This window comes from Caloenas nicobarica, chromosome Z (genome assembly GCF_036013445.1).
Source record: "Caloenas nicobarica isolate bCalNic1 chromosome Z, bCalNic1.hap1, whole genome shotgun sequence".
NCBI classification, from domain to species: Eukaryota; Metazoa; Chordata; class Aves; order Columbiformes; family Columbidae; genus Caloenas; species Caloenas nicobarica.
Window position 1 is genome coordinate 43,557,714 of NC_088284.1, and position 25,940 is coordinate 43,583,653.

At 39.8% G+C, this 25,940-nt stretch overlaps 1 protein-coding gene across 1 annotated transcript in view; it reads right to left on the reverse strand.

The window, feature by feature from the left end:
• The window catches only part of PIGG (phosphatidylinositol glycan anchor biosynthesis class G (EMM blood group)), an 86,728-nt gene that overhangs the window by 46,620 nt on the left and 14,168 nt on the right, over window positions 1-25,940 (reverse strand). The window contains exons 7-9 of the mRNA XM_065657455.1: window positions 19,744-19,961; window positions 17,630-17,911; window positions 5,617-6,074 (exon numbers count right to left, since the gene is read on the reverse strand). Of these exons, the coding sequence (XP_065513527.1) occupies window positions 5,617-6,074; window positions 17,630-17,911; window positions 19,744-19,961 (958 nt within the window). The remainder of the gene's footprint in view (window positions 1-5,616; window positions 6,075-17,629; window positions 17,912-19,743; window positions 19,962-25,940) is intronic.

A 25,940-nucleotide genomic window follows, 5' to 3' on the forward strand; every position in this document is an offset into this window, starting at 1 on the left:
AAAACGAAATCAAACAAAAAAACCTACTCCAGTGTTTCACAGAGTTTGCTGAAGAAACAACAAAAGGATTTATAGCAAGTGAAGTCAGGTCAGCATAAACCACTGTCATGGTTTAGCCCCAGTCAGTAACTAGGACCACATGTCCACTCACTCACTCCTCCTCCATCACAATAGGCTAGGGAGGAGGGGGGAGGAAGGCAAAACATGTGAGCTGAGATAAAAACAGTTTAACAGAAGAGCAAAGAAAAAGATAAATAACTACAATAATAATAGTAAAAGAATATACAAAGCGAGGGATGCATAACATAATCGCTCACCATCCAGAAAACGAATGCCAAGCCTGCTCCTGAGCAATAATTCCCTCCCCTGGCCAGCTCCCTCAGCTATATTCTGAGCATGGTGTCATATGGTATGGAATATCCCTTTGGCTAGTTTGGGTCAGCTGTACTGGCTGTGTCCCCTCTCAGCTTCCTGTGAAAATGAACTCTAACTCAGCCAACCCAGGACAATCGTCAACAGTTTTAAGGTTTTTCAGCCAAGTTTCTCACAGTTTGGCAACTAAGTGCATATTAAATTAGCACCTATTTTGAAAGGAGACTGTAGTTGTTGAGCACAGAGTCCAGCCATGTAGCAAAGTTCTAACTAATTTGATATTCTATTCAGAAATCCAAGCATGAACATGCTACTCCGACCTTAGCTGAAATGTATTGGGTTTTGCCCCAGCCCTAAAATTGAAAGTGAAGAACCAATAGTTTCCTGAGAGAGAACTTGGGGAGGAAGAAGGAAAAAAGAGAGCTTCGGCTGTATGTTCTTACTGTAAAAGCTTGTAGTCTATACTTTCATATTTGTGGTATCAGTATGAAGAGTGAAGACATTTCTTTCCACTGCTTTGAGTCACCTCACTACTGCAAATACAAGTAGAGTGAAAGGAATTAAAAATGTGCACAGCTCATATTTTGTGTGGCTAAAGCCTTTTTTAATTGTTTACTTTCATTCTACTATGTACAATAGAATACAAAGTAGTCCTATGGTATGCTAGCTTTGTGAGGAAGGACATTTGGGGGTGGGTAAGTACATTATTAAAAGAAAATCATCTTCCCATGTTGCTGCTTCTTGTGACTTCACGCTGGTGCTGTCTTTGACAGCTTCACCCCTCCCACTGAGCCATGTAGCAGCTCTGACACCTTCAGCTCTGACCAAGGCTAACAGCCAAATGGAGCTAATGGAATACTAACTAATTAAAAAGAAAACCCAACTTCTAGGCAAATTCAGGGACTGCATGTTCTCTTCCACTTCATCTACTGTCTGATTCTCTTTTGCTTTTTTTCCTCACAAAAGTTTTTTTTTCAGTCAACCTTAGCGACTAGCAATGCATTTTGGGGAGAGGAATAAGTGCTTCACGCAACTCAGTTTACCAACTTTAAATTATGCTATAAGAAAAACACATCATCTCAATCCTGATCAAAACACTACGAAGACATCTCTTCCACCCTGTTCTCTTGTGAAGGAGAAGAAACAAAGATGATGTTAAAACCTCCAACCAAAGAAAATGCAAACATGCTTGCCAAACAGGAATTTAGAGATACTCTACAAACCTCAGGATGTGCAAAGATTTTGTTGTGTCATTGACTGATCTTTCTGAAACTTGCCCACTGAACCATTTCAGAACTAAGAACTCACCCACATGTTCAAGTCCAAAAACTGTGCCCTTCAAATGCTGCTATGTGGGCAATCTTCTAACCCTACGAAGCAAGTGAAGTACATGTCAGCAGGGTGACATATATTATATTCTCCTGTTAGGCTAACAACTTCTCCATTGATTTAAGCCAGGATGTAGCTCCACGGCAGCCCACGTCAACCTGTGCCAGGGCTGCCGGGGTTCTGCTCTTTCACCTGCTCACTGAGGACAACAGAAGTAGTTACACTAGTGAAAGGGAGAAGGCAGAACTGTGGCAGCCCCAATGACACATCCTCAGCCTCATAGGGCACAGCACTCTGGACTGTTCCACAATCTCTTTAAAGCACCCAAATGTAAAAGTTTGTGAATCATTGCTTCTTTCTCAATCAGATTTGAAAGGCAAATGGTTTTTTTGTAAGGAATGCTTGCAATGGCAGAAAGAAAAAACTGATTATATCTGCAGCACTTCAAAAGATGCAGATACGTCCACATTTTGTTTCTATAGTAATTTCAACAGTAACAGTCCTGGATTGCGGACTCTTACCTTCCTGTATTCCTGTTACTAAGGCAACCCATTTGACTGTGAAGCTGGATGGTAAACCAGAGTGGGAAGTGATCCATCTGAATGCCAACAGTTTCCCATGCCATCTTGGGTTATTTTTCTAGTCACATCTGTTCAATGATTTAGTTCACCATACTGACAAAGCAACAGCTGTGCTGGTAAAATACAGTGCCAGTGAGGGGAGGAGCAACACAGCAGGTACCTTGCCCTTGTATGGCAAGGGGTCCTTTCATGTACTGTTAGAAACAAGCAAGAAGTTGTAGCCTAAGACTATAAGGCTATGCAGACTAAGTAAGTCTCTTCTGCTTGTTTCAAGACCCAAGTAAATATATCTGATGTGAGGCAATAATTTTGTGGGGAAGAACCAAAATCTGGAAGTTTTGGGTTTGAGATTTACCTGCTGTACTTAGCCCTTACTGAAAGGGGAGGCAGACAGCTTTAATAATAGGTTTGTGATGGCTTTATGAAAGGAAAGTAAAACTTAATCCACCTGGCAGACTTTTGTGATGAGACAACTAGCTCAGTGGAACAGCAGAGAGCAGGCAATGATGTTTACCTCAGCTTTAACAAGGTTTTTAACACCATCTCCTGTAACATCCTCGCAGGCAAACTGACGCAGTCCAGGCTACGAAAGTGAACAGTGAGGTGGACTCAAAACTGGCTCAACTACCAGGCTCACACAGCTGCAATTAGCAGCACAAAGTCCACCTGGAGGCCAGTCACCAAGGGTTAACCGCAGGGCTTGCCACTGGGGCCAATACTGTTTAACATCTTCATTAATGACCTGAACAATGGGATAGAGTGCCCCCTCAGCAAGTGGTCACACAATACAGAAGTGGGACCAGTGGCTGATAGCATTGGTGGGTGTGCTGCCATTCAAAGGCACCCCAAAAAACCCAGAGAAATGGCCCAAGAGGAACCTTATGAAGTTCAACAAAGAGGCAAGTCATGCGCCTTGAAACAAAAGCTACACACATGAGGACAGACTAAGGGCTGATCATCTTTTGAGAGATGGCTTTGAGCATCCTTTTGGACGCTGAGTTGATCATCAGCCAGCAATGTGCCCCTGCAGCAAAGATGACCAACAGCATTTGGGGCAGCATTACGAAAAACATTAGTAGTAGTTTGAGGAAGTTGTTTCTTACCCTGTGCTCAGCCCTGGGTCCAGTTATGAGTTATCCAGCACAGACAGGGAAATATATGGACATACTGGAGCAAGTGCAGTGAAGGACTACGAAAATTATGAGATTGGAGCATCTGTCATATAAGGAGAAGCTCAAAGCACTGAGACTGTTTAGCCTCAAGAAGAACAGGCTTAATATGGAACTTACTCTCCACCTCTAATCAGGCTGGTATTAAAAAAAGATGAAGCCATATTCTTCTCAGTGGTGCCCAGCAAAAGGACAAGAGGCAATGGATACAAATTGGAAAAAAGGAAATTCTGTTTAAACAGGACAGTTCTGGAGGGAGAAAGAAAACATGTTGCCCAGAATAGTTGTGGAGCCTCCATGCCTACAGATATCAAAGACCCAGGGGGACAGCGATCTGAGCAATGTGGTATCACTGTGCTCTAAGTAGGGGGACTGAAACAAATAATTTCCAGAGGTCCTCTCCCAACCTCAACATCTTGTGATTCTGTTGTTTCCAAAGACAGATGGGAATTCTGCAAAACATGCCAATTCCAATTCACAAGAGAAAAAAAAGAAACACTAAAATAGCGTCTTCTTCCCACTCCCTCCCCAACAACAACAAGAAGACAACTAAGCCAGAACATGTGTAAAGAACCTTGCTTTACCTGAGTTGCTTGGAAGCACCTGACAAGCAACAGTGTTAGAGCGAGGCATACAGGATTTCACAACATTTTTTAATAAATCAGGAAGCCCTAGAAGCACTTGCTCTAACTGCAGACTACATTCTATTAATACCTGTGCTATCTCCCTGAGTCTCCTCAGCTCAAGGCTATGACAGCTTTTGCTGCTCTAACAGACATACCTAGCACCAGGAAATCAGAGGTGGGAGCACACTTAACTGAAACAGGATCTTTGGGAGTCCATGTGTGCACATACAATTTTTGGAAGGCTAGTAACATTTCCAAGTGTCAGTAAGCAGTCCTGGAGGACCATACAAGCAAAAGCATATCTCTGAAACAAACACAATTTTTCAGCTGCAAGAATATCAAAGTCCTTCCTTATGGCATTGTGGCACTAGTACACTCCAAAGAAAAGGGCTGACAGTCTGAAAAAGACATTTGGCTCAGGAAGTTATTCAGCAAATAAACCTTTGGAAGATGCTCAAGATTAATTATAAAAATCCTCCCAGTCACAACAAATCACACATAATCCTGCTCATACACTGGCTTAACTCATAATGAAGCCATTCTCTATCATGTGGACTTAACACTGGGAATACGACATTCTTTCCTCAATCCCTCACCTTCTCTCAAGAGGAAGAATGCACGGTTGAAACATTTGGTATAGAACTACTGCTTTAATGCGATAAATTCCCTCATAACTCATATCTTTTAGCACTCATGCCTGTCACAGCAATTAGCGTTTTATCTGTGAGGCTGCCAATAAATAACAAGTCTCATATTTGTTCATTTGCTCATGTCTCTTCTAATGAATGATGAATGACATTTCATCCATGTGTTGTTAAGATGCCAGCAAGAAATCTCTTTATCTTACACAGCACAGCCTCCCCATCTGCTGTCTGCAAAACCTTGACTAGTCAGTCACAAGCTATTGCTTCTCCATCCACCAGCTGAAGTACGGAAGACAGTTCAAATATCAAATACTTTTTGACCACTGAATAATGACTGTAGTTCTTCACAATAATAACAAGTAGTAGAAAAAAAGTAGAAGTCCTTCTCCAGTGTACTTCAAGTAGCAAAAAAATCCCTTTCTTGTTTATCATACTACACTTGAAAAATTCCTTCAATTTTCCACCCACACATTAAATGTCTGTGATAGGTAAGGAAGAATTATATGCGCAACATCTTCTACTGCAACTTCATAAAGCCTGCAATTGAACAGAACCTTCTGCCTTAATTTCAAGGCTTTAACTCTATTAAGAAATTTTTAATTTCCCAAACCAGACACTGTTGACTTACACATGGAAAATATTTACTTTTTGCCTCTAATAAATCTATCATGTATAATTGGCATTAATTATATAAGTCATGGTACATATAAACTATGGACAGTACACAAGGAATTACTCCAGCAGTGTAAAATTCCTTATGTTACTTCACTGTTCACCATACTTGCATGTCTACAGCACTTTCTAGACAGAGACTGTAGCGTATATGTATTTCATCAAACAAAACACACATTAATTTTTAAATAAGACAAAGTATGACAACATATCAGATACCCGCCTTGTCAACCAATGTCCAAAGTCTGGCCGATGAGCCCACTGGACGCCTGTTTGATTCAAGGATCGAAGTAATCGACAGCAAATAAGGATGATCCATGGACTTGCTAAGCTTATCCACTTATCTGATCCTTTTAGAAATTCAGCTGAAGAGGTGGCTTTGCCGAATTTTGAGTAACTTGCGGCTAGAATGTCTATATTCTTGCACTCAGAGACTTCCCCAATACGATCAAAATTTCGTTTCACAGTGGTGCTATGTTGAGGGTCCCATTCTTTCAGAAGAAAATTATTTCTGCAAAGTTCCTGACACAGTACCAAACAAAGCGTATTGATAAGAAAATACCAGGTTTGATGTTCCTCTTCTATAAAACTGCTTGCTCCCAAACTCAAAACATGGACAAGTGTTCCGGCCAGAATCAGCAGATCTATTTCTGACCAGCTGGAACTGGACACAACTGGATTCTGCAAACAAACAAACAAAAAACATAGCACGGATGAAAGTGTATAAAAATATCACTTGTTTAAGCATTCATAATGTGCTTACAGCAATTTTCTCTAAGAAAACAAAATAAACTGTGAGACAAACTATTTCTATCTTGACAAATCCCTCAAATTTATAAAAGAATCATTTCGATGTAGCCTATTTAGCTAGCATTGCAACATAATCATACTTTTAAAAGTGACATTCTGTATAAGGGAAAAAACATTATGAATAATCATCACAACTGTACAGATTAAGATTCCCTACCACTCTGTGACAGAAGATTCAAAACAAGCTCTCTCCCCATTGCACATTCATACAAGTAAAAATATGAATCCTGCAGAAATCAAACTTGAGATATAGACAATAGGTAATTTTCTAATAGTTTAAATCTCAATTCAGTACAGTGATAGCCTTCACTATTCAAATTTAAAAAGGTTACTTGCAGAAAGTCTGATGGCACTCCTTAGCCTGCTTAGCTTGAAATGTGTCTTTCATCATAAAATCTACTTTAAACCTTACCCACCTATTACTTATTTCACATGCTGTGCGTATCTGAAGCCAAAATATTCTTTGTCTAATGCCTCCAGTTTCCTGTTCACAGCAGCCACTTGGAATTGCCACATCATCACTGCCCTCAATGATACAGCTAACAGAGAGCATAATGGCATGTGGAAGGTGAAAGCAGCCGGTTCATTGATGTTATGAGGTGAGGGGCCTTTTCACCTCGCAGGGAATACAAAATAACAGGGAAAGCCATGAAAAGATCACACAGAGACACAAACTTGATAAGTAAGCACTAAGGGAGGTCATAAAGATGACCAAAACTCTTCAGCCATTAACTGATAGGCCATTAAGAGACCACAGGCGTAGCTTTGAAGAGCAGCAGCCCGGACTTTGTAACAGATAAGGGGGAAGTGACAGAACACGAATATTATGGGTATCTTATGGCTCCTGTGGATCTATACAAACTCATTAAGCAATGCTTCAGGAAAGTGTTAAATGTGGAGGAGAGCAGGTGGTGAGGAACAGGCTGGAGGCACAAGGCAAAGTGAGAGAAGGAAGGATGAAGGGGCCACAGACACATTACAAGCAGGCACCAGTCAGTGCACTATGACTGAGCCCTGTGCCTGACTGCTGCTCCTATCCTGTCTTATCAAATCTTCTACCTTTCTGTGAAACTCCACCTTCTGTCCCACCTGTAGGTGCTGCAAGGTCTCCCTGCAAGTAACAGGGGACAAGCCTGCATGTCAGCAACTTGAGATCAGAATGAGTAAAGGTAAATGCCAGCAACTGGAGCAGGATCACAGGTCACTGGACCCACATGCCTATAGTGCCAGTGACTGCAGCACATGAAGGTCCACGTGTCAGAAACTGGAATGGGGACAACAGGCCATTGAGACTGTGTGCCTGAGGTGCCGGCAGCTGGAGGGACAAGAGTGGAAGAGAGGTCAGGATGTCAGCAACAGGAAAAGCGACTATAGAATCACAGAATAGTTTGTGTTAGAAGGGACCTTCAAAGGTCAGCTAGTCCAACCTCCCAGCAATGCACAGGGACATCTTTGAGGTGGCTCAGAGCCCCATCCAGCCTGGCCATGAATGTCTCCAGGGATGGGGCATCTACGATCTCTCTGGGCAACCTGTTCCAGTGTTTTACCACCCACATTGTAAAAAATTTCTTCCTTATGTCTAGCTTAAATCTCCTCTGCTTTGGTTTAGAACCATCACCATTTGTCATCTTGTAACAGGCCCTACTAAAAAGTCTGTCCCTATCTTTCTTGTAGCCCCCTTTTAAGTACTGAAAGGCTGCAACAAGGTCTCCCCAGAGCCTTCTCTTCTCCAGGCTGAACAACCCCAAGTCTCTCAGTTTGTCTTCATAGGTGTTCCATCCCGCTGATCATTTTTGTGGCCTCCTCTGGACCCTCTCCAACAGGTTCATGTCTTTCCTATGCTGACAGTTCCAGAGCTGGACACAGTACTCCAGATGGGGTCTCACCAGAGCAGAGGGGCAGAATCACCTCCCTTGACCTGCTGGCCATGCTTCTTGCAATGCAGCCCATGGATCACTGGGCTTGTAGGTCTGTATCAGGAACTGGAGGGCCCAGAGGGTGAACCTGTGTGTGAGAGGTCACAGGGCCACTGACTGTGGGGACTTCTGTCTGTTTAACTTCTCAGAGTCTGAACCAGAGGTGAGGACAGGGGTCCAGGCTAGGCATGCAGGACAAGTGTCCCAGCCCTGGAAGCCACCAGAGCCAGACAGGGCTTCCTAACATACCTTAATAAACAGGGTTACATACTTGTGAAGCATTTTGGGAAAGACACTTTCAAAAATCATCCTATACATTTTGTTTTCTCATTAATTTTTCCTCCATTAGAGAATATCACAGAGTATCTCTTAAACTGGTATTTTAAACACCTGATAAACAACAGCTTAAAAGCCAATTCAAAACTACTGCATGCCATTTTTACTTACAAATATCTCTAAACCTACTTTCATGATAATTTCTTTAACTGCATATTTCAACCACATCATCCTCCTACATTCAACCTTATGACAAACTTTTAAAAACCACCTTGAATATTCACACAGATAAGTCTCACAGAGAACGTACTCACATTCAAAGATGCATAGTGTACCACAATTCCAAAAGCATTTAAGTAATTTGTTAGACGAATATAGAAACTCAGCAGCCTTAGAGCAGGTAACAAGAAAGTGGATGTAAACAATACAAATATCCCTGAGCATCTTAGGTGCACATCTCACTTATGCTTAAGATTTACTGACAGCAGCATATGTGTTTTTGTTCAATATGGAAGACCACATAACATGGAGAAGACAAACATGCTTGATGCAAGCAGCTATTACAGTTAACACTATCTGGAATTTTGCTTTGACAAAAACAACTTTTGCAACATCAAGATTTTATAAGATGTATGTGAAAGAATGCAGGAGGTATAGTTAGAGTTATCACCTATTCGCATCACCTCCATTTCTTGTGTTGTAGAAGAAATATATTACATCAAAGTCACCTCACTTAAAAAATGGAAAAAAAAAAGCTGCTATGAGGTAACACATAATAATGTGTGAAAAAACCCACAAAAAATAGCTCAAGAACAGTCAATCTGAAAAACTGCCCAGGCCCAATCTAAATTTACTAGCATTTGAAATTTCATTGGTGCTCCAAAGACCACTCCTTTTTGTTTAGTACTCTAATCTGAAAATTAAATACCATAAGCTGGTATTTGGAACAAAAGGACAAGGCAGAGATGTAGTCCATGCAGCAATCAAAGACCATGAAATTCAAAAGCTGAGGCAAGAATAGTACATGATTAAACCACAGAAACTTTAAACTCTTAATTATTTCATCAGGCTGACCTTAAAGATTTTGGTAACTAAATAAGCAAGCACGTAAGTACCACCTTCTTGCAGAGACTAAGAAATCTGAGATCCTCAACAAATGAGAGTAAACTAGTCTTCAATACAATTCATTACATCTATATAAGGGTTGCTCTCTTTTATGTGGTTGCTGTCAGCAACTATATTTCTGTCAGCAACCACACTGAAGAAGTGATGTATTATCAATGGGGAACATGCAACAGCCTCATGAAAATGATGGTGTTAGTGTGAAATGTCCCACTGTCAGAAATCCATTTTCTTGCCTGCTTGTCTGAGTCCCAAAACTCCAGTAGAAAAGAGAAAAAATGTACTCCTACATTCACAGAGGATTAAAGTCCAACAGCATTTGTGGAAAAAACACATTTCAGACCAGAGTTAGTCACTACGCAAAATGAAAAATTATCCTGCAAATTATAATCTCCTGAGCCTTGATGATCTAAAAATACTGAAAATAGCATCATCAAGTTTTTCTACATTTACTGGTAATTCCTCATATATGAAACTATGCCTTATTAGGAATGCCATCATTATAGAGTTTTTTTATACAGCCTGACCTGAGATTACTTTGACTGTACTTGGCTTTTAGATCTGGTTTATAGGCACAGAAATGTAGGTCCTACTCTGATAATCATAGCTCTGTCTTTCCAGCTGCTGAACACCTCCAACCCTCAGGAACTCAGCAGGCACTCCAGATATTAAAATACTTGTATGACTCACACTGATATCTTGGCAAAAAAACAATACAGAATCTTAGGTTTAGATATTTATAAATGCCAGGCTTTCAATTTAAGTCTATAATCTCCCAAGACATGGTACCTTTAACATTTGATGTAGCAGCATTGTCACAGAATCACAGAATGGTTGGGGTTAGAAGGGACATCTGGAGATCATCTAGTCCAACCCACCTGCTAAAGCAGGTTCATCTAGAACAGATTGCACAGGAATGTGTCCAGATGGGTTTTAAATTTCCCCAAAGAAGACGACCCCACAACCTCTTGGGGCAGCCTGTTCCAGTGCTCTGTCACCCTCAGAGTAAAGAAGTTTCTCCTCATACCCAGATGGAACCTCCTGTGCTTCAGTCTGTGCCCATTCCCCTCATCCTATCATTGAGCACCGCTGAAAAGAGTCTGGTCCCATCATCTTGACATCCACCCTTCAGATATTTCTAAGCATTTATAAGATCCCCTCTCAGCCTTCTCTTCTCCAAGCTGAATAGACCCAGCTCTCTCAGCCTTTCGTCACAAGAAAGATGCTCCAGACCCCTAATCATCCTTGCAGCCTGCCACTGGACTCTCTCCCAGTAGTTCCTTGTCCTTCTTAAACTGGGAAGCCCAGAACTGGACACAGTACTCCAGATGTGGCCTCACCAGGGCAGAGTAGAGGAACAGGATAACCTCCCTTGACCTGCTGGTCACACTTTTCCTAATGCACCCCAGGATACCATTTGGCCTTCTTGGCCACCAAGAGCACATTGCTGAGTCATGGTCAACCTGTTGTTCACCAGGACTCCCAGGTCCTTCTCTGCAGTGCTGCTTTCCAGCAGGTCAACCCCTAACCTGTACTGGTGCACAGGGTTATTCCTCTCTATGTGCAGGACCCTACACTTGTCTCACTGAATGGCATCACAACCTTCTGGTGTAGCCACCACTCGCCCCAGTTTTGTATCATTGGCAAACTCACTGATGGTATACTCAGTCTCTTCATCCAAGTTATTGATGAATATGTTAAACAAGACCAGACCCAGTAATTACCCCTGGGGAACACCGCTAACTACAGGCCTCCAACCAGACTCTGCACCACAGATCAAAACCCTCTGAGCTCTGCCATCCAGCCAGTTCTCATGTCCAATCAGCCAACTCAAACTTCCTGAGTGTACCTATGAGGATGTTGTGGGAGACTCTGTCAAAAGGCTTGCTGAAGTCAAGGTAGACAATATCCACTGTTCTTGCCTCGTCTACCCAGCCAGTCATGCCATCACAGAAAGGCTATGAGGGTGGTCAAACGTGGTTTCCCCCTGGTGAATCCATGTTGACTATGCCTGATAACCTTCTTTTCCTCCACATGCTTGGAGATGACATCCAGAATGAACTGTTTCATCATCTTTCCAAGGATGGAGGTGAGGCTGACTGGCCTGTAGTGTCCTGAGTCATTGCTATTGCCCTTTTTGAAGACTGGAGTGATGCTAGCTTTCTTCGACTCCTCAGGCATCCCTCCAGTTCTCCAAGACCTTTCAAAAATGCTGGAGAGTGGCTTAGCAATAATATCTGACAGCGCTCTCAGCACTGGGCCCATCAGGCCTCATGTATTTGTAGGTGTTCAGTTTGCCTAAATGACCTCTAACCTGATCCTCCTCAACCAAGGGAAAGTCTTCCTTTTTCCAGACTTTCTCGTCAGAGGTCAGACTCCAGGGTCTGGGATTCCTGAGGGCTGGCCTTAGCAGCAAAGACAGAAGCAAAGAAGGCATTCAGTAATGCTGCCTTCTCTGTATCCTCCATCACCAGGGCACCTACCCCATTCAGCAGCGGACCTACATTTTCCCTAATCTTCCTTTTGCTGTTGATGTACTTGAAGAAGCCCTTCTTTTTGCCCATTACATCCCTTGCCAGATTTAATTCCAAGTGGAGCTTAGCCTTCCTCACCGCATCCCTGCATACTCTAATATCTTATATTCCTTCCAAGTGGCTTGTCCCTTTTTCTACATTACGTAAACATCCTTCTTCCACTTGAGTTTTCGCAGAAGCTCCATACTTATCCATGCAGGCCTCCTGCTGCCTTTACTTCTTGCTCATAGGGATGCATCAACCTTGAGCTTGGAGGAAATGATATTTGAATATTAACCAGCTCTCTCAGACCCCTCTACCTACTAGAGTCCTATCCCATGGGATTCTTCCAAGTAAGAGTTTGAAGGGGCCAAAGTTCACGCTGCTGAAGTCCATGGTTTTAGTCCTACATATTGTCCTGCTTCCTCCACGCAGGATCCTGAACTCCACCATCTCATGGAGGAGATGCCCTCAACCCTCAATACTCCAACCACTCTTTCCTGGTTTGTGAGGACAAGGTCCAGCAGCACATCTCTCCTCATTGGCTCCTCCACCACCTGTGTCAAAAAGTTATGATCAATGATCTGCAGGAATCTCCTGGATTGTGTGTGCTTAGCTGTGTTGTCTTCCCAGCAGATATTAGTAATTAAGTAATGCAGAAACGGACCTCTTTGGGATAATTTTTGAAAGTTGCCCAGTAAAGGCATCATCCAGTCACGTTTTTTCCCCTCCAAGTCAAAAAATGAAAAAAAAAATACTTAGGTTCATTTGCATAAAAATGTTTTATCATCCAATTCAGTAAATAATATCACATGAAAGAGGAAAAACAAAAATATTTTTAAATGACCAGGGTGTTTTAAAATAAATGGAAAGAGGGACATTTTGCTTATGTAATAAAAAACACTTTAATTCTTCACAATGAAAGATTTCAAAAGCTGTATTTGACCAGCTTCAGGTTTTGGATTCTATTTTCAAAAAGCTATTGGTTTTGATTTCTATCAGAAATAGCAAAAAAATGCAACTACTTGAAGTAAATATCGCACTTAGTTCAACTACCGAGCAATTAGAGTGAAACTATGAACAAGAACTTAAAATTTTTGGCAATTTTCTGGAATTTGTAAAGGGCTGCAGAACTATTTAAAGCCTAAACCGTCATTAAAAGAAGGCTCTGGTGCTGCTAGAAATATAGTGATCATAACCTATAAATAACAGTCAGGAAGCAGATGCTAACACTGACTGCACTGGTCTTCAGAAAATTCATGAACTTGGTAATCAGTTTCTGTATTCAGCCACAGTGGAAAAGAGGCTTCACATGAGAAGCACTTCAGAGAAACCTTTAGATGTGAACAGAAACAATTTGAAGAAAAAAGCTGTGAAGCCATTAACAGGATAGATTATCTTAATTACTTTTAAAATACCTACATTGTATCATATAACATGAGTTTAGGAAAGGCTTTTAGCATTCTTAACTGGCAAGACCCTGACTGAGGATTCTCCTCCTACCATCAGAAGAGCATGGCTTCAGAGCTCTTTCAGAAGTGGAGACTATATAGAGATTTGCACTGTGGAGATGCACAGGTCACAGACACTTGGTTTCAGTGATATTTTATCATAAGTAATATTCTTAACTCAGATAGAAGGCCATTCATGATCAAAACACAGCATATACAGACAACCAGTTTCTCCCCCAATCTCTAGGTATTCTACTGAAAAGAGGATGGAAGGTGGGAGGACATGAACCTTCGAGAATTAGTGTTTGTGTCCCAGTTACCAGTAAATAACCTCTCACATCTACACTGCAAGCAACACCAGACTATCCACTACTTTCACATTCTCCAGGCTCTATCTTTGTATAAGCAGCCACCTGGAAAAAAACAATAACAACAACAAAACCACCATATTGCTCTGCAATAGCCCTGAGAATGGTAAAAATGTAATTAAAATCCAGGAAATCCAGGTCACTACTTTTATACCTGTCTGGAATGGAAGAACTTAACTAACTAAACCTACGAAGTATTTCAAGCTTGCTCTGCAGTTTTAACAGAGACAGCAAAGCCTGATGAGATGAGATACACATCCAGCAATCCAGTCACCTGTGGAATCGGATTGAAGACAGGATGATGAAAATGGATTTCTATGGGTCTGGATACAAAGTTACATCTGCCTCAACCAGAACTGCTATTGTCTACACTTCATAAGACGCAGTTCAGCTTCCCACATTTACGGATATGTCTCTGGTAACAATATCATCACAGACAGACCTGGCATAGAGAATCCAGCATATTCCTATCTGCCCCAGCTTTGGAAAAATAAAAACCAAACATATAAACCTTCTGGAAGACGTTTCTGAAAACCTCCTCATTCCTGTATTATGAACTTGAAGCAGATGATCTGATCATCTGCTGCTATGTCCTGAAGTTCCAGCTAAGTAAAACTCCAGAAAACATGTATGCACCAATTTCAGGTATTCCCCCACCTTTCTAGTTCAAACATTGCTAACTGTTCCACCATAGCCAAATGGAGATATTTTAAAAGGCAATGTGAAAATAATCATCTTCATGTCCAAGAGATGCTAACTGATCTCTGTCCTAAAATGACAAAAGCATAATTGCCAGTGACACCAAATTTCACTTGTGAATAAAAGGGTTTTTTCCACTTATTGAATTCCAGATGGTTTCATAATTGATATCAAAGAGGAAAAGGAGACAGCTCCTGCTGAAACATCCTGCTTCAAGCAACAGGGGATTGGATCTAAAGCCCCAACATCGACCAGGGAGAAAACTCCAGCTGCAGTGGTCTCTCATATGCAGAATGTAGGGTGCTGGAGACAAAGATATGGAACTGGATGCAGTACCCTGGATATAATTTCTAATCAGTTTTTCTGGTTTTGCTCAGTTTGTCCTCAAAGGCAGATGTACAGACACAGCAGGGTTGGGGAAGGAAGACCATTAAAATAGAAGGGATAGATAACAACTGGATAGAAATACATAAAGATAGACATAGATATAGATACATACTCCTGTCCATGCTCCCTAGGCATAGCTGACTAGGTGGAATCATCAGAAATGGCCAACGGATTATGGGTATGGAAATGGCACTTCCTCCTCTAAAGTTCCTCAGAAAGATTAACTTTAAAAGTGGAACAGCATGGATTATATGGGTGCTTGTTTTTATGTGTTCCCTGAAGAATTATTTGCCTCCATCAGGAAGCTAGCAATTAATTCCTTTCATAAGAAAATGCCTTTCCACCCAACTCAAGTTGTGAATACCAGGAGGAATTTTGCAATTGCTGCTGTGGTCATCAACAGAGCAGCTGTATTAGCAATATATTAAGTCACCTGCAGGAAGTTGTTCACACCAGCAGCTGCCTCTCACCAACATGGATGAAAAATGCCAAGAACAGACAGGAATGAAAAATAGCCAAGGAATAGCAGCATCTTCCTAGATTCCAGTCTTTGATCTAGTATGAAAGCATTTTTCATGGCTCATATAAAGTTACTTCTAGAGTGGTGAGTGTCACAAGGAACTATCTCCAGTCATATAAGAAAGATTTCTGGTCACAGACTGAATTGCTTTGAGACTATCAACCTGGCAGAGCAATCTATATTTCATTGTCAATGCTCTCAACTCTATTGAAGTGGAATGTCTCCAAATTTTATGCAAGTCTAGACAGTCATCATTTTAGGTTCTTACTGTGCTAAAATTAGATAAACTGGTAAAAGTTAGGTCAAAAAATTACCTTGTCTTCCATAGTTGTGTTTGTTTACCTTTGCACAGCAAGTAAATATTAAGTTTCTACAGAATACACTGGATCATTAATTATTATTTCAAGACCATATTATTTTAATTTTTCCAAGAATAATTTATACCTTGTTTACAATAAAAGACAGAAAACTAATAAATGTCCTAAGTAGAACAACTGAGAAACAGCAGAAGTGAACTGTGTCCATTTAAGGACGAACACAGCCCTAAGTACCAGCAGTGTTAACAAATTGTACCACTAGACTTCTAGTTTGACACAAAAATTTTCTATACGAAAAGCAGGCTGTGATGTACAAAGACTGTTCTGCTAGCAGCTATACCTGAGACGAAACTTCCTTCCCTGATTTCCTTAAGCAGATATTGTCAGCCGATTTGTTCCTTTATTCTAGTCTATCTAAATGATCAACAGACACACCTAAATCTTATGTGGCTGATAAATATAAACATAAGAAAGAAACACCAAGTTCTATCAACAACTCTCTTTTTAATCACTTTCAATACACTAAAATGAATTGCAATGAAGAAAGTTGAAAAGGGGTAGGGGGAAAAAAAAAAAGCTGTCTTTAGGGGAGGGCACTACTTTTAGTCCAAGGCTTCTCTCAGAAAAGCAGCATTTCCAAGAAGGAATAACACAAATTCAGTATTACAAAAAGAAAAATATAAACTGGTATAGTTTGAATAATAAAAATCAGCAGTCTTTCTTACAAGAATTTAAATTCATAATTAAGCTCAAGAATTACAGCATGTAGTTGCACAGAGAGCAATATTAATCCCAACTGAAGAGCAGTGCATTTTCTGAATTATATGAAATATATATTAAGTGTTTCTCCACATCAGAAATTTTGCTTTTTATCTTGAAGGAATATGACGTATCATTAAAGCAAGGTACTTGCTGCACATTGTCACACACTAGCAAAAAAGGTATTAAAACCCCAAATGTGATTCAAATAAATCCAGACTGACAAAAGACTGTACCGCTCAGAAGTTGCACCATTGAATAGAGAGCTATGAGCATTAAAGTTACTGAATTTCAGAGACCTTTCAAAGATATGACTAATAAGCATCATGAGAAACAGCTAGCAGCTGATTTTGTGATGTGATTGACAGTTCTTGGCATACCAAGTTTTGGAGTGAAAGAGGAGTAAGACATTCTGTTTCCTTGGAATTACCTGACTTTTATTCACTACAATATAACTCATCAAGTACTTTGCAGAAAGTAACTACTCGCACAACTGGGAACATTTCTGAGCACTCCAAAGACTGTAATAAACTCAATTTCTTAAACTTTAAAAGTTAATTTAAAAAGTAGAAGAGACATTAATTTTGCTCTCTCTGTTACAGTTTCAAAACTATTTTTAAAAACCATGAAGAATACCAATATAAAAAACAGTAGTGGCAAAGCATTTTCTCATTAGTCTTAGAGCATTAATGTCTGTGGTACTTGGGAAAGGATAGATCATCACTGGTGCCCGTTGTTGCAAAACATGCATCTTGCTTTAATTGTAATTGTGAAACATCTCTGTGTAACAGCATAACATTTGTACATAGCATAACTGTTTCTGATCTCATAAAATCAACCGCAAAATAATTTACACTAATTAGAATATTTCTTAAAGTAATGTGGAAATAAGCACTTCTATGTATGATCTTAATTATAGCAATCAGTATTATGTCACAGTGAACACATCACAGTTCAATTACAATTTTAAATTCTTCATATTACATTAGAAATAACAATTTATTTAAGTACACACAGAGAAAGCTTTTATAATACTTTATCTGAAAGTATGCCATAAACCGTAAAACATTTTGAACCATAATTAACATGCGCTCTCACCTTCAGCGGTAGTCTGCAATTCTCAAGGATCTTTGCAATGGTAGATAAAATACCACACATGAGTGCAGAAATCAGCATCATCACTCCAACTGCTGTTAACCAGGACAAACTGCAGAAATAGCACAAACTTTCTGCTGATGTGCATACAATGACGTGAACTGAACACAGCACGAGACACATCAAGTAAAACAGTAGAGAGAATAGTGGAGGGGAGAGGGGCACTTCAAATTCTGCCCGGCTGCTCAGAGCTTTTGGAATGCTGAGCAAAAGCAGCAGCAGAACCTAGAAAAAAAAGTAGATCATTAATACTTAAGGAATTGGAGTTTACCTAAATCATAGAGTGAGAATTCACACCAAAAAAATTATACTGTTGTCATCCATGTCACTCTGCTAGTATACATACTTCTTAAAAAAATTTGTGAAGAACTATGCTGCATTTTTTTTCCCCACTAAGTTAGTACCATATAAATGAGAGAATCAATGATTGTGTTTTCATTTATTAAGGGCTTGGCCACACAAGTTAGCAGAGGTTAATAAATTACCATGTGCCTCCTCACCTGTGGTAACTGATCACATGCATGATCTTCATTCCCTGCAAAAGTAAGAGCTTTAACTCCCAACACCAAATTAGTCCCTAAGCACTTAAAATTAAAACAAAACTAGCACTCTTTATAGGAAAATGCTCAAATTGTAGTTATCTACATATCTAAATTCAGCTCTTTTGAGTGAATGCGCTGTTATCAATTCATTTCCCAGAGGTATTTATTCTCCTCATCTGAAATACAGGGTAAATGGCATCTATAGCATGGTGTAGTTTTCAGTCACCTGCGAGATTCCCTACCTCTATTCAGTGAGGCTGGAAAATATAAAGCAAGACAAAAAGACTTTGGAAAGCAAGGCAGCTTCTTGATTACTGCACTGGGGAAAAGAAAAAACTCCAGCAGTTTTGCGCCAAGTCTTACAGTGATAGTGAGCAAGCTCTTCTCAACCAAAATTTTCGTGGTTAGCAGCTGCATGTTTCTTTTGATAAAGGCCCATTGAGTAAAATAGCTGAGATCTGTTTTGTAGAAACAGTAAGCACCTACAAGTGGATTCCAGAGGAAAAAAAAAAATCCAGTGCTTCAGGTCCAAAGTAACTGTCCTGAGCTTGAATGCATAGGTTCCCAAAACAAATGAACAAAAAAGAAATATAAGCAGTAACAGTGCATATGAGACAAGGCATAGTGTCTCGCCAGGACTAATGAGACTCAAACACTAAATAGCTGCTCATGTATTGTTATCCATTCCAAGCACTGAAATACAACCACTGTTACAATTATGCTGTCTCGTACAGCACCACACACATGCAAGGACTAAATTAAGCTTGTAGTAGATACTTCCATCCCTAGGGAACAACACTTATTCTTAAAAAAGTTGATGCTCATGTGAACTAAAAGATCAGTGCAAGCTTCTGTACATAAAAGTTCATTGTCCAGGCACTGTATCACTTCAGCGTGTTCTCAAAGCATTACCATGGAGGATATTTCCAGCATTTGAGATTTGCCCAAAATATCAATTGTGGAGAACCACTTAAAATTCCAGACATGGGGTATCTTATCTTTATTCATACACGCAATATGATGTGGCAACCCAGCACCTTACAGCAAGTATTTATTTCACAGCTGTACACCTATTAGTACAAAGAACAATTCTTGGAATTGTAAAAATTGCCCACACAAGGTATTGGCTGTCCTGAGCAGCTACACTCACTGATAAATAAAGAGAAAAAGGTAGGAACTTACTTGCCAGACTTTTTTTTTTTAATGCAGTAAGGCTACTCAAAAAGTGGAAGGCTAACTAAAATGTGAGTAATTTACATTGTAGCACATCTACATATTTTGTGTAACTAGTTACATATAAGCAGCTTATATAAAAAGCTTTCTTGAATTATTTTTAAAGGCCAAGTTATACTTCAAAAAGAATATTAACCTTATCTAAGCAGAAAGTCAGCCAACTCTAAGAGTTCATACTTAGTAATTCTAAAGGCCAGTACGAATACACACTAAGTAGTCAGAAACCAGAAATTTTTATGTTTCTGCACTTAGTTTCTTTCACAGAAAGATGTATTTTCATACCTCCATAATGATCACAGCCCCCACCAGCATCGAATATACGTCATATTGTGCTACTTGTTTGCTTAGTGAAGAACTCAGAGTCTTCAACGCCTCCAAATATTGCTTCAGAACCTTTTTGCCGAGATTTAAGAGTATTTCTGAATTATTCCCCTCTAAATACAGTTTGATCCAATTACCATGGGACTTTTCTGCTATCTTAAAATGTTCATATCCAGGATCTAAGGAGAGAGAGGGAAAAAAAGAAAAAAAATATATATAAGACAATCCATGAACAAAGGACAATTAACTAAAGATGTGACCATATTTTTATATTTGCTTATACAGTAGAAAAAAAAATGCTATAGGGGTTGAAACTTTTTTCACACCTACAAAGTTACATTATCTTCCTGCAGCAAGTCCATAATAAGCCAGTTACTCAGAATAAACACAATTAATCCCTAACCTGATAAAAAGCCAAGACCTCTCAACGTGACAAACACATTAAAACATCATTTACTCTTACAAAAGGTTTCCATGACAAACTCATTCAAGTGCTTTAAATCCTAAAAAACGTAATGTTTTCCACTGAAGCCATTCATTATCCTGGCCATACTTTATAAGCCAAATGGGAACTGATCAAATAAACAATCTCAGCAGGAAACATCAAAAGGACACACATTATTAGGGACCTTGATTTTGCTTCAAAGCTAATGAGTCAGTTGGTAACACAACATCAAACATACAGGATGTGAGATTTTGAAGTAATAATGGAAAAGTCAATAGCTGAAGTTCACCGTTCGCCTTCAGGCATTTGGACTACGAAGCTGGTTCAAAGCAATCCTCAGCAGTGAAACTGAGTAATTCTGTTATAAAGATGGCCCAAAGTCTAACTTGATTACAAAAGAGAAAACTTGATGCTGTCACCAACCTATGGAAGCAAGATTCTTGTGGCAGAATGTGATTTCATGATGGCTTATCTATATCTAAAAAAATTCTGAAGAAGAATGAACAAAAACCAAAACAGAAACAAATAATAAAGTAAGAAGAGTTCTGGGGGAAAAAAAAACCAACCTCCAGGACACATATCCGTTATCTTTATATGGGCAATATTTTCTTGGAGAAATGTAGCTTCGATTAAGTCTTCTGATAAATCTACGTGTAAACAGGACTCTGAGTTAACACTGACAACACATATGAAGACTGTAGTCTGCTTTCAGAACTGATGATGAGGTCAAGACTAGCACTAGACCACGTCCCTGAAGGAAGTAATTTTAAACCAGCCCTTAAATTCTGTCGATTCAGGTTTTAATGTGACCATGCTTTTTAATACAGGTACAGAGACATTACAGTTTCTCCTCCATCTCTCTTATACTGTATAAACACATCTGCATTACTCTGTTCTCCTTGAATTTGTTTTAAAAGCTTGAGTGAAGATGACAGGAGACACAGGAAATAAGTGAACAGTCAAACTCTACATTTTAGAAGTCCTTTGCAAGTACAGCAGTACTTTTCTCCTACATGTCTTTCCTCTCACTGGTTATTCCACAGAATCCTTACTTTACACTACCTGTTCTGGTTCATACACATCAAATGGCAGGTGTGGAGAGACAATGGTTCAAGTTGATTCAAAGGATACGTGAAAGCACTGCACTATTTTATTCTCGCACCAACTACCATTGATTTTCATTATGAACTTTCCCATTACTAAACATTTACACAAAAAGCTGCAGCACAAGCTGAGTCTTGACAGGCTTTCTCCTTCTCAAAAGGATGTATTCAGCAGTGACAATAACCAGATTCTGCAGGTGAAAACAGAAGAGCGTAATTTTGTTCACACATAGAAAAAAATGTAAGCACTCATTACAAGCATAAAGGTTAAAAAAAATTAAAACAATTTCTGCCAAAATTATTATGGTAGGTCCTACATGCACCTGAAGAGCACTCTATTTACTTCATGTAAATTTAATCTCAAAAGCATTTATTTAAAATAGAACAATTAGGTCAGCTTCTGTGTTTCATTGTACATGTGGAAAATGGTGTTGTTCCTGAAAGCGCTTAAGACATGTTTCAGTCGACAACACAAGGAAAGCAAGAACATAACTTGTATCTCACTGGACATTACGCTATATGTGAACATTCACATATATCTGCATTTTTTGCAAGATCACTTCACATTAATAATCTTTGCTATTTCCCTGTGATTTCACTTGGCAGTTAATGACTACTCAGGGGCAAATAGGCCAATTTGGAAATTTTTACGTAACAAGCTTGTCATTATCTTCCCATCTTACAGTCCTTAACTTCTTAGCTAAAAGTAGGGCAAAACATTTGCTGTACAGTTTCAGACAAGGGTTAAAGTAATGACTGAAGTAAGTCTGGTATAACAAAGACTAAAATTACAGCTGATTTTTACTCCTGGTAGATCGAGAGTGTATCCGACTTGGAAAAAAACCCCAGCATGTTCTTTGTGAAGCCTTTTCAGCAGAAGTACAATATTAAATCCAGAAACATTTTAAATTTTATTTCAAATGAACGAAAATGAACAAAATATTTCTATTTACAATTCTGGTACAGTTATGAAAAAATTGTGCATACCATTTGTAAGTTTCTTATCACTACAAGACACTCTGTCATCTATTACAGGCTGAACTCAAAGTGAAAATTTTAGAAGGCAATGTCTAACTCAGAATGTCCAGTCTGGTCTTTCAGGACTTCTAACAGACTCCAAAGCATTCTAACCCTCCTATGCAGGAGGCTTGCAGGTATCTGCTAGAAATTACAATGCAGTCAGCAGCAAACACTTGTATATCAAGATAGCTGCCAGTGTGCATGGAGACTTTCATTTCCCTGCCATAGTTCTTTGAACAGTGAATTCCCTAGAAAGCTCCTCCTCCAGTAATTTGAAATAAGAGTTAAATATTCATACTTTTGAGGAAATCCAGAAAGGATCACCTAAAATGAGCTTTAATCAAACTAAGATTTGACATGGCACTATTTTATTAAACAGAACAGTTAAATGAGCTCAAGTTTTATTTTGAAATCTAAATAAATTCTCTCCCTCCTCCTCCTCCTGTTCTGCTCCCTTTTCATGCTTTTTGCCCAGTCTCTCTTTTTATTCCTTTTAGCATTCGTATTTAATTCTCATCTACCTCTTTCTATGCTACTGCCCATCAAACCCATTCTCTCCATACTGTCAAAGATGACTTTTAGTCAAACGCACATTTATATCTTTGATATATATTTAGTGAATGATTTCAAGATCCTGCAGAAATGAATAAAGGACCATAGGTCAATGTGACATTTACATGTAGTAGCTATAAAATGAGAAGGGTCACAGACTCCGGGTTGCTGGAGAAGCATTTTGGCAACTGGTGGGTAACAACTGCAAGTCCCTCTTGCATGGATACAAGACAAGTTAAACTTGAGGCAAAATCCAAAGTGAGCTTGCCCAGTTACAGATTCCCCAAAGCCCTGGCAATGGTTGACCTGCATATTACATTAGCAACTTCTGCTTCAGGCTCCCTCCAATGTTGCGACAAGCAAATTGCTATGCTTCCCAAGCATCTGTTCAGTAAAAATTTCACTCAGTTCCAGTCACAGGAATCAATCATTAAAAACCAAACAAACAAAAACCGAAACATAGGCACATATATACAAGAAAAAATGGATAATGTAAAAGCGATTTCTCCAGTTTCAATATATAAACCTCCCAGTAACAATCAAATTATTCCAGTCAACACATGCATCTAATACAAGTTCAGGATTAGTTCCAAATTGAAAAGTGGACACTTTTTAATAACAACATCCAGCTTGCTCTCAGGTGTGACTCTTCGTTCCACTGTGAAGTGTCTTTCAAAGAAACAATCCTAGTCCATCATTCAGATGCATGTTCAGAACATGAGGGAAGCATTACTAGATACCAATGGCTGCCCACCTTACACTGAGGTATGAACTTGCCCAGAAATCCAAACTGTGTTTCTCAATACATCTCCTTTCAGCTTGTTCATTTTTGCCAGCTGTTTTTATTCTCCCTTTCCAGACTTTTTTTTTTTAAGCTGCATGTGCCCTATCAAAAGAAAGCCGAACGCCTCATGTTAGCATTTACTAGTATGCCATTTTAAAAATAATGAAGCCCTTAGTCAAGCTTCAAGTTTCTCATTAAAAATTTAATTTACCTGAAGATAGACTTAACCTTGACAATTCCTTTGTGCCTCAATAAATCAAAACCCAAGTCCCATGAAATGCTGTTCCACCTCTCGGTTTGAAAATGCACATTTGTATGAACAAATATTGCGGGAAAAAAAAATTAAAAAGTTACTCAGCTATCTCCATTCTGCTCTTTATTAACAGATACACTTAAAACCACTTGAAGACAAAGATATTTTTGTGTACTGTGCCAGTTTGTCCTTAACATCGGAGTGGCTGAATCCAGGGAACTTCATGGCTTCTTCATGAAACAGCATATAAAGGTCATTCTGCCTTCCTATCTGACTTGTGACTCATCTCAATTGACATCTGACTTCATCTTTTTGCATTAAAAAGGAAATGAACACTGCACCAAAAAAGAATGTATACATTATGCTATAGTTTACAATGAGTACATCTTTTCTTACGAAAACTCAGCCATGGCATTGAAGGTACGAATAACTGGTGCCCTATCTCTGTGCTGCAAATTACAATACTCTCTGCAGGAATTCCACAGTTTCCCCTTCAGAAGAATCTACTCTTTTTGAGCTGAAAATAATATTTTTTAAAAAAACAGTATGACTTAGGCTATCCTTGTAAGTATCTTTCACTTTAAACAGAAGCTCCAGTCATAGATGTTTCTTTTAGCACTCAATTGAAATGTGATGAACCACCAGCTGTTACTAGCTGAGAATCTGCTTTGGAAAGCTTGAACCAGCAGCAACAAATGTGAGTAAGATGTCTAATTGGGTTATCCTCTGGGGTTTCTTTCCTTCAAAAAAAACTTGGCAGCATACCTTGTCTGTGGAATTCAGAAATGGTATGGCCTAAGACTTGTTGGCACAACTCTGATGAGTGCCCAGATGGTCCACAAATAAAAACCAAAGGCTCAGAGTAGCATGAGCTACAGAAGACTGCTCAGAACTGTGTCCACTCAGGTCTTGAACGTCTCCAGGTATGGAGACTTCACAGCTTCTCTGGGCAACTTGAGTGTTTGACAACCCTTACATAAAAGTTTTCTCTCAAACAAAATTTATGCCACTGCCTCTCATCTATTCACTGGGCACCACCAAGTAGCCCCTGTTTTTTATTTTTATCATCTCCTCTATTTCCTTCCATCACACATGACCTACATTGATAAGATTCCTGCTGAGTCTCCTCCTGTCTAAGCTGAACAGCCCTGGCACCCTCAGCATCTGCCTGTATGACAGATGTTCCAACCCCTTTATCACCTCCATGGCCTCTCACTGCACCCACTACATTATATCCATGTCTCTCTTCTACCGGGGAGCCCAGAATTGGACCCAGGACACCAGATGTGGTCTCACCGCAACTGAGAAAAGAGGAAGGATTAACCTGCTGATGACTGTGCTCCTAATACAGCCTTGGGTACTGCTGGCCTTCCTTCCACAAGGATGATATTCAATTTGATGTCCCCAAGGACCCCTTGTCCTTCTCCACCAAGCTGTTTTCCAGCCAGTCAGTATCCAATCTGTGCTGGTACATGGGATTACTTCTTTACAGGTGTAGGATTTGGCATTTTCTTTTGCTGAATCTTAAGGAGTCTTGTCAGTCCATTTCTTCAGCCTGCTGAGGTGTTTCTGAATGGCAGCACACCCACCTACTGTATCAACCACTCCTCCCAGTTCTGTATTGTGTGCAGACTTGCTGAGGAGGCACTCTGTCCCATCACCCAGGTCATTAATGAAGATGTTTAACAGTATTGGCCTGTATCAAGCCCTGGAGTTGACTGCTAGTGACTGGCCTCCAGGTAGACTTTGTGCTGCTGATCCACAACTATGTGAGCTCAGCAACTGAGCCACTTTTCAGTTCACTTCACTGTCCAGTCATCTAGCCTGAACTGCAACAGGATGGCTGAAGCAACACATGAGCACCACAGATGGTGAACATAGGGCTTCCTCAAGCCTGAAGATCTACCAATTCTTTCCAGTCCTACTGTCTTGTAGCAGACAGCCATAACACCACCGCCCATGTTGGTCTGTCCACTAATTCTGACCCAGAAGTTCTCAACT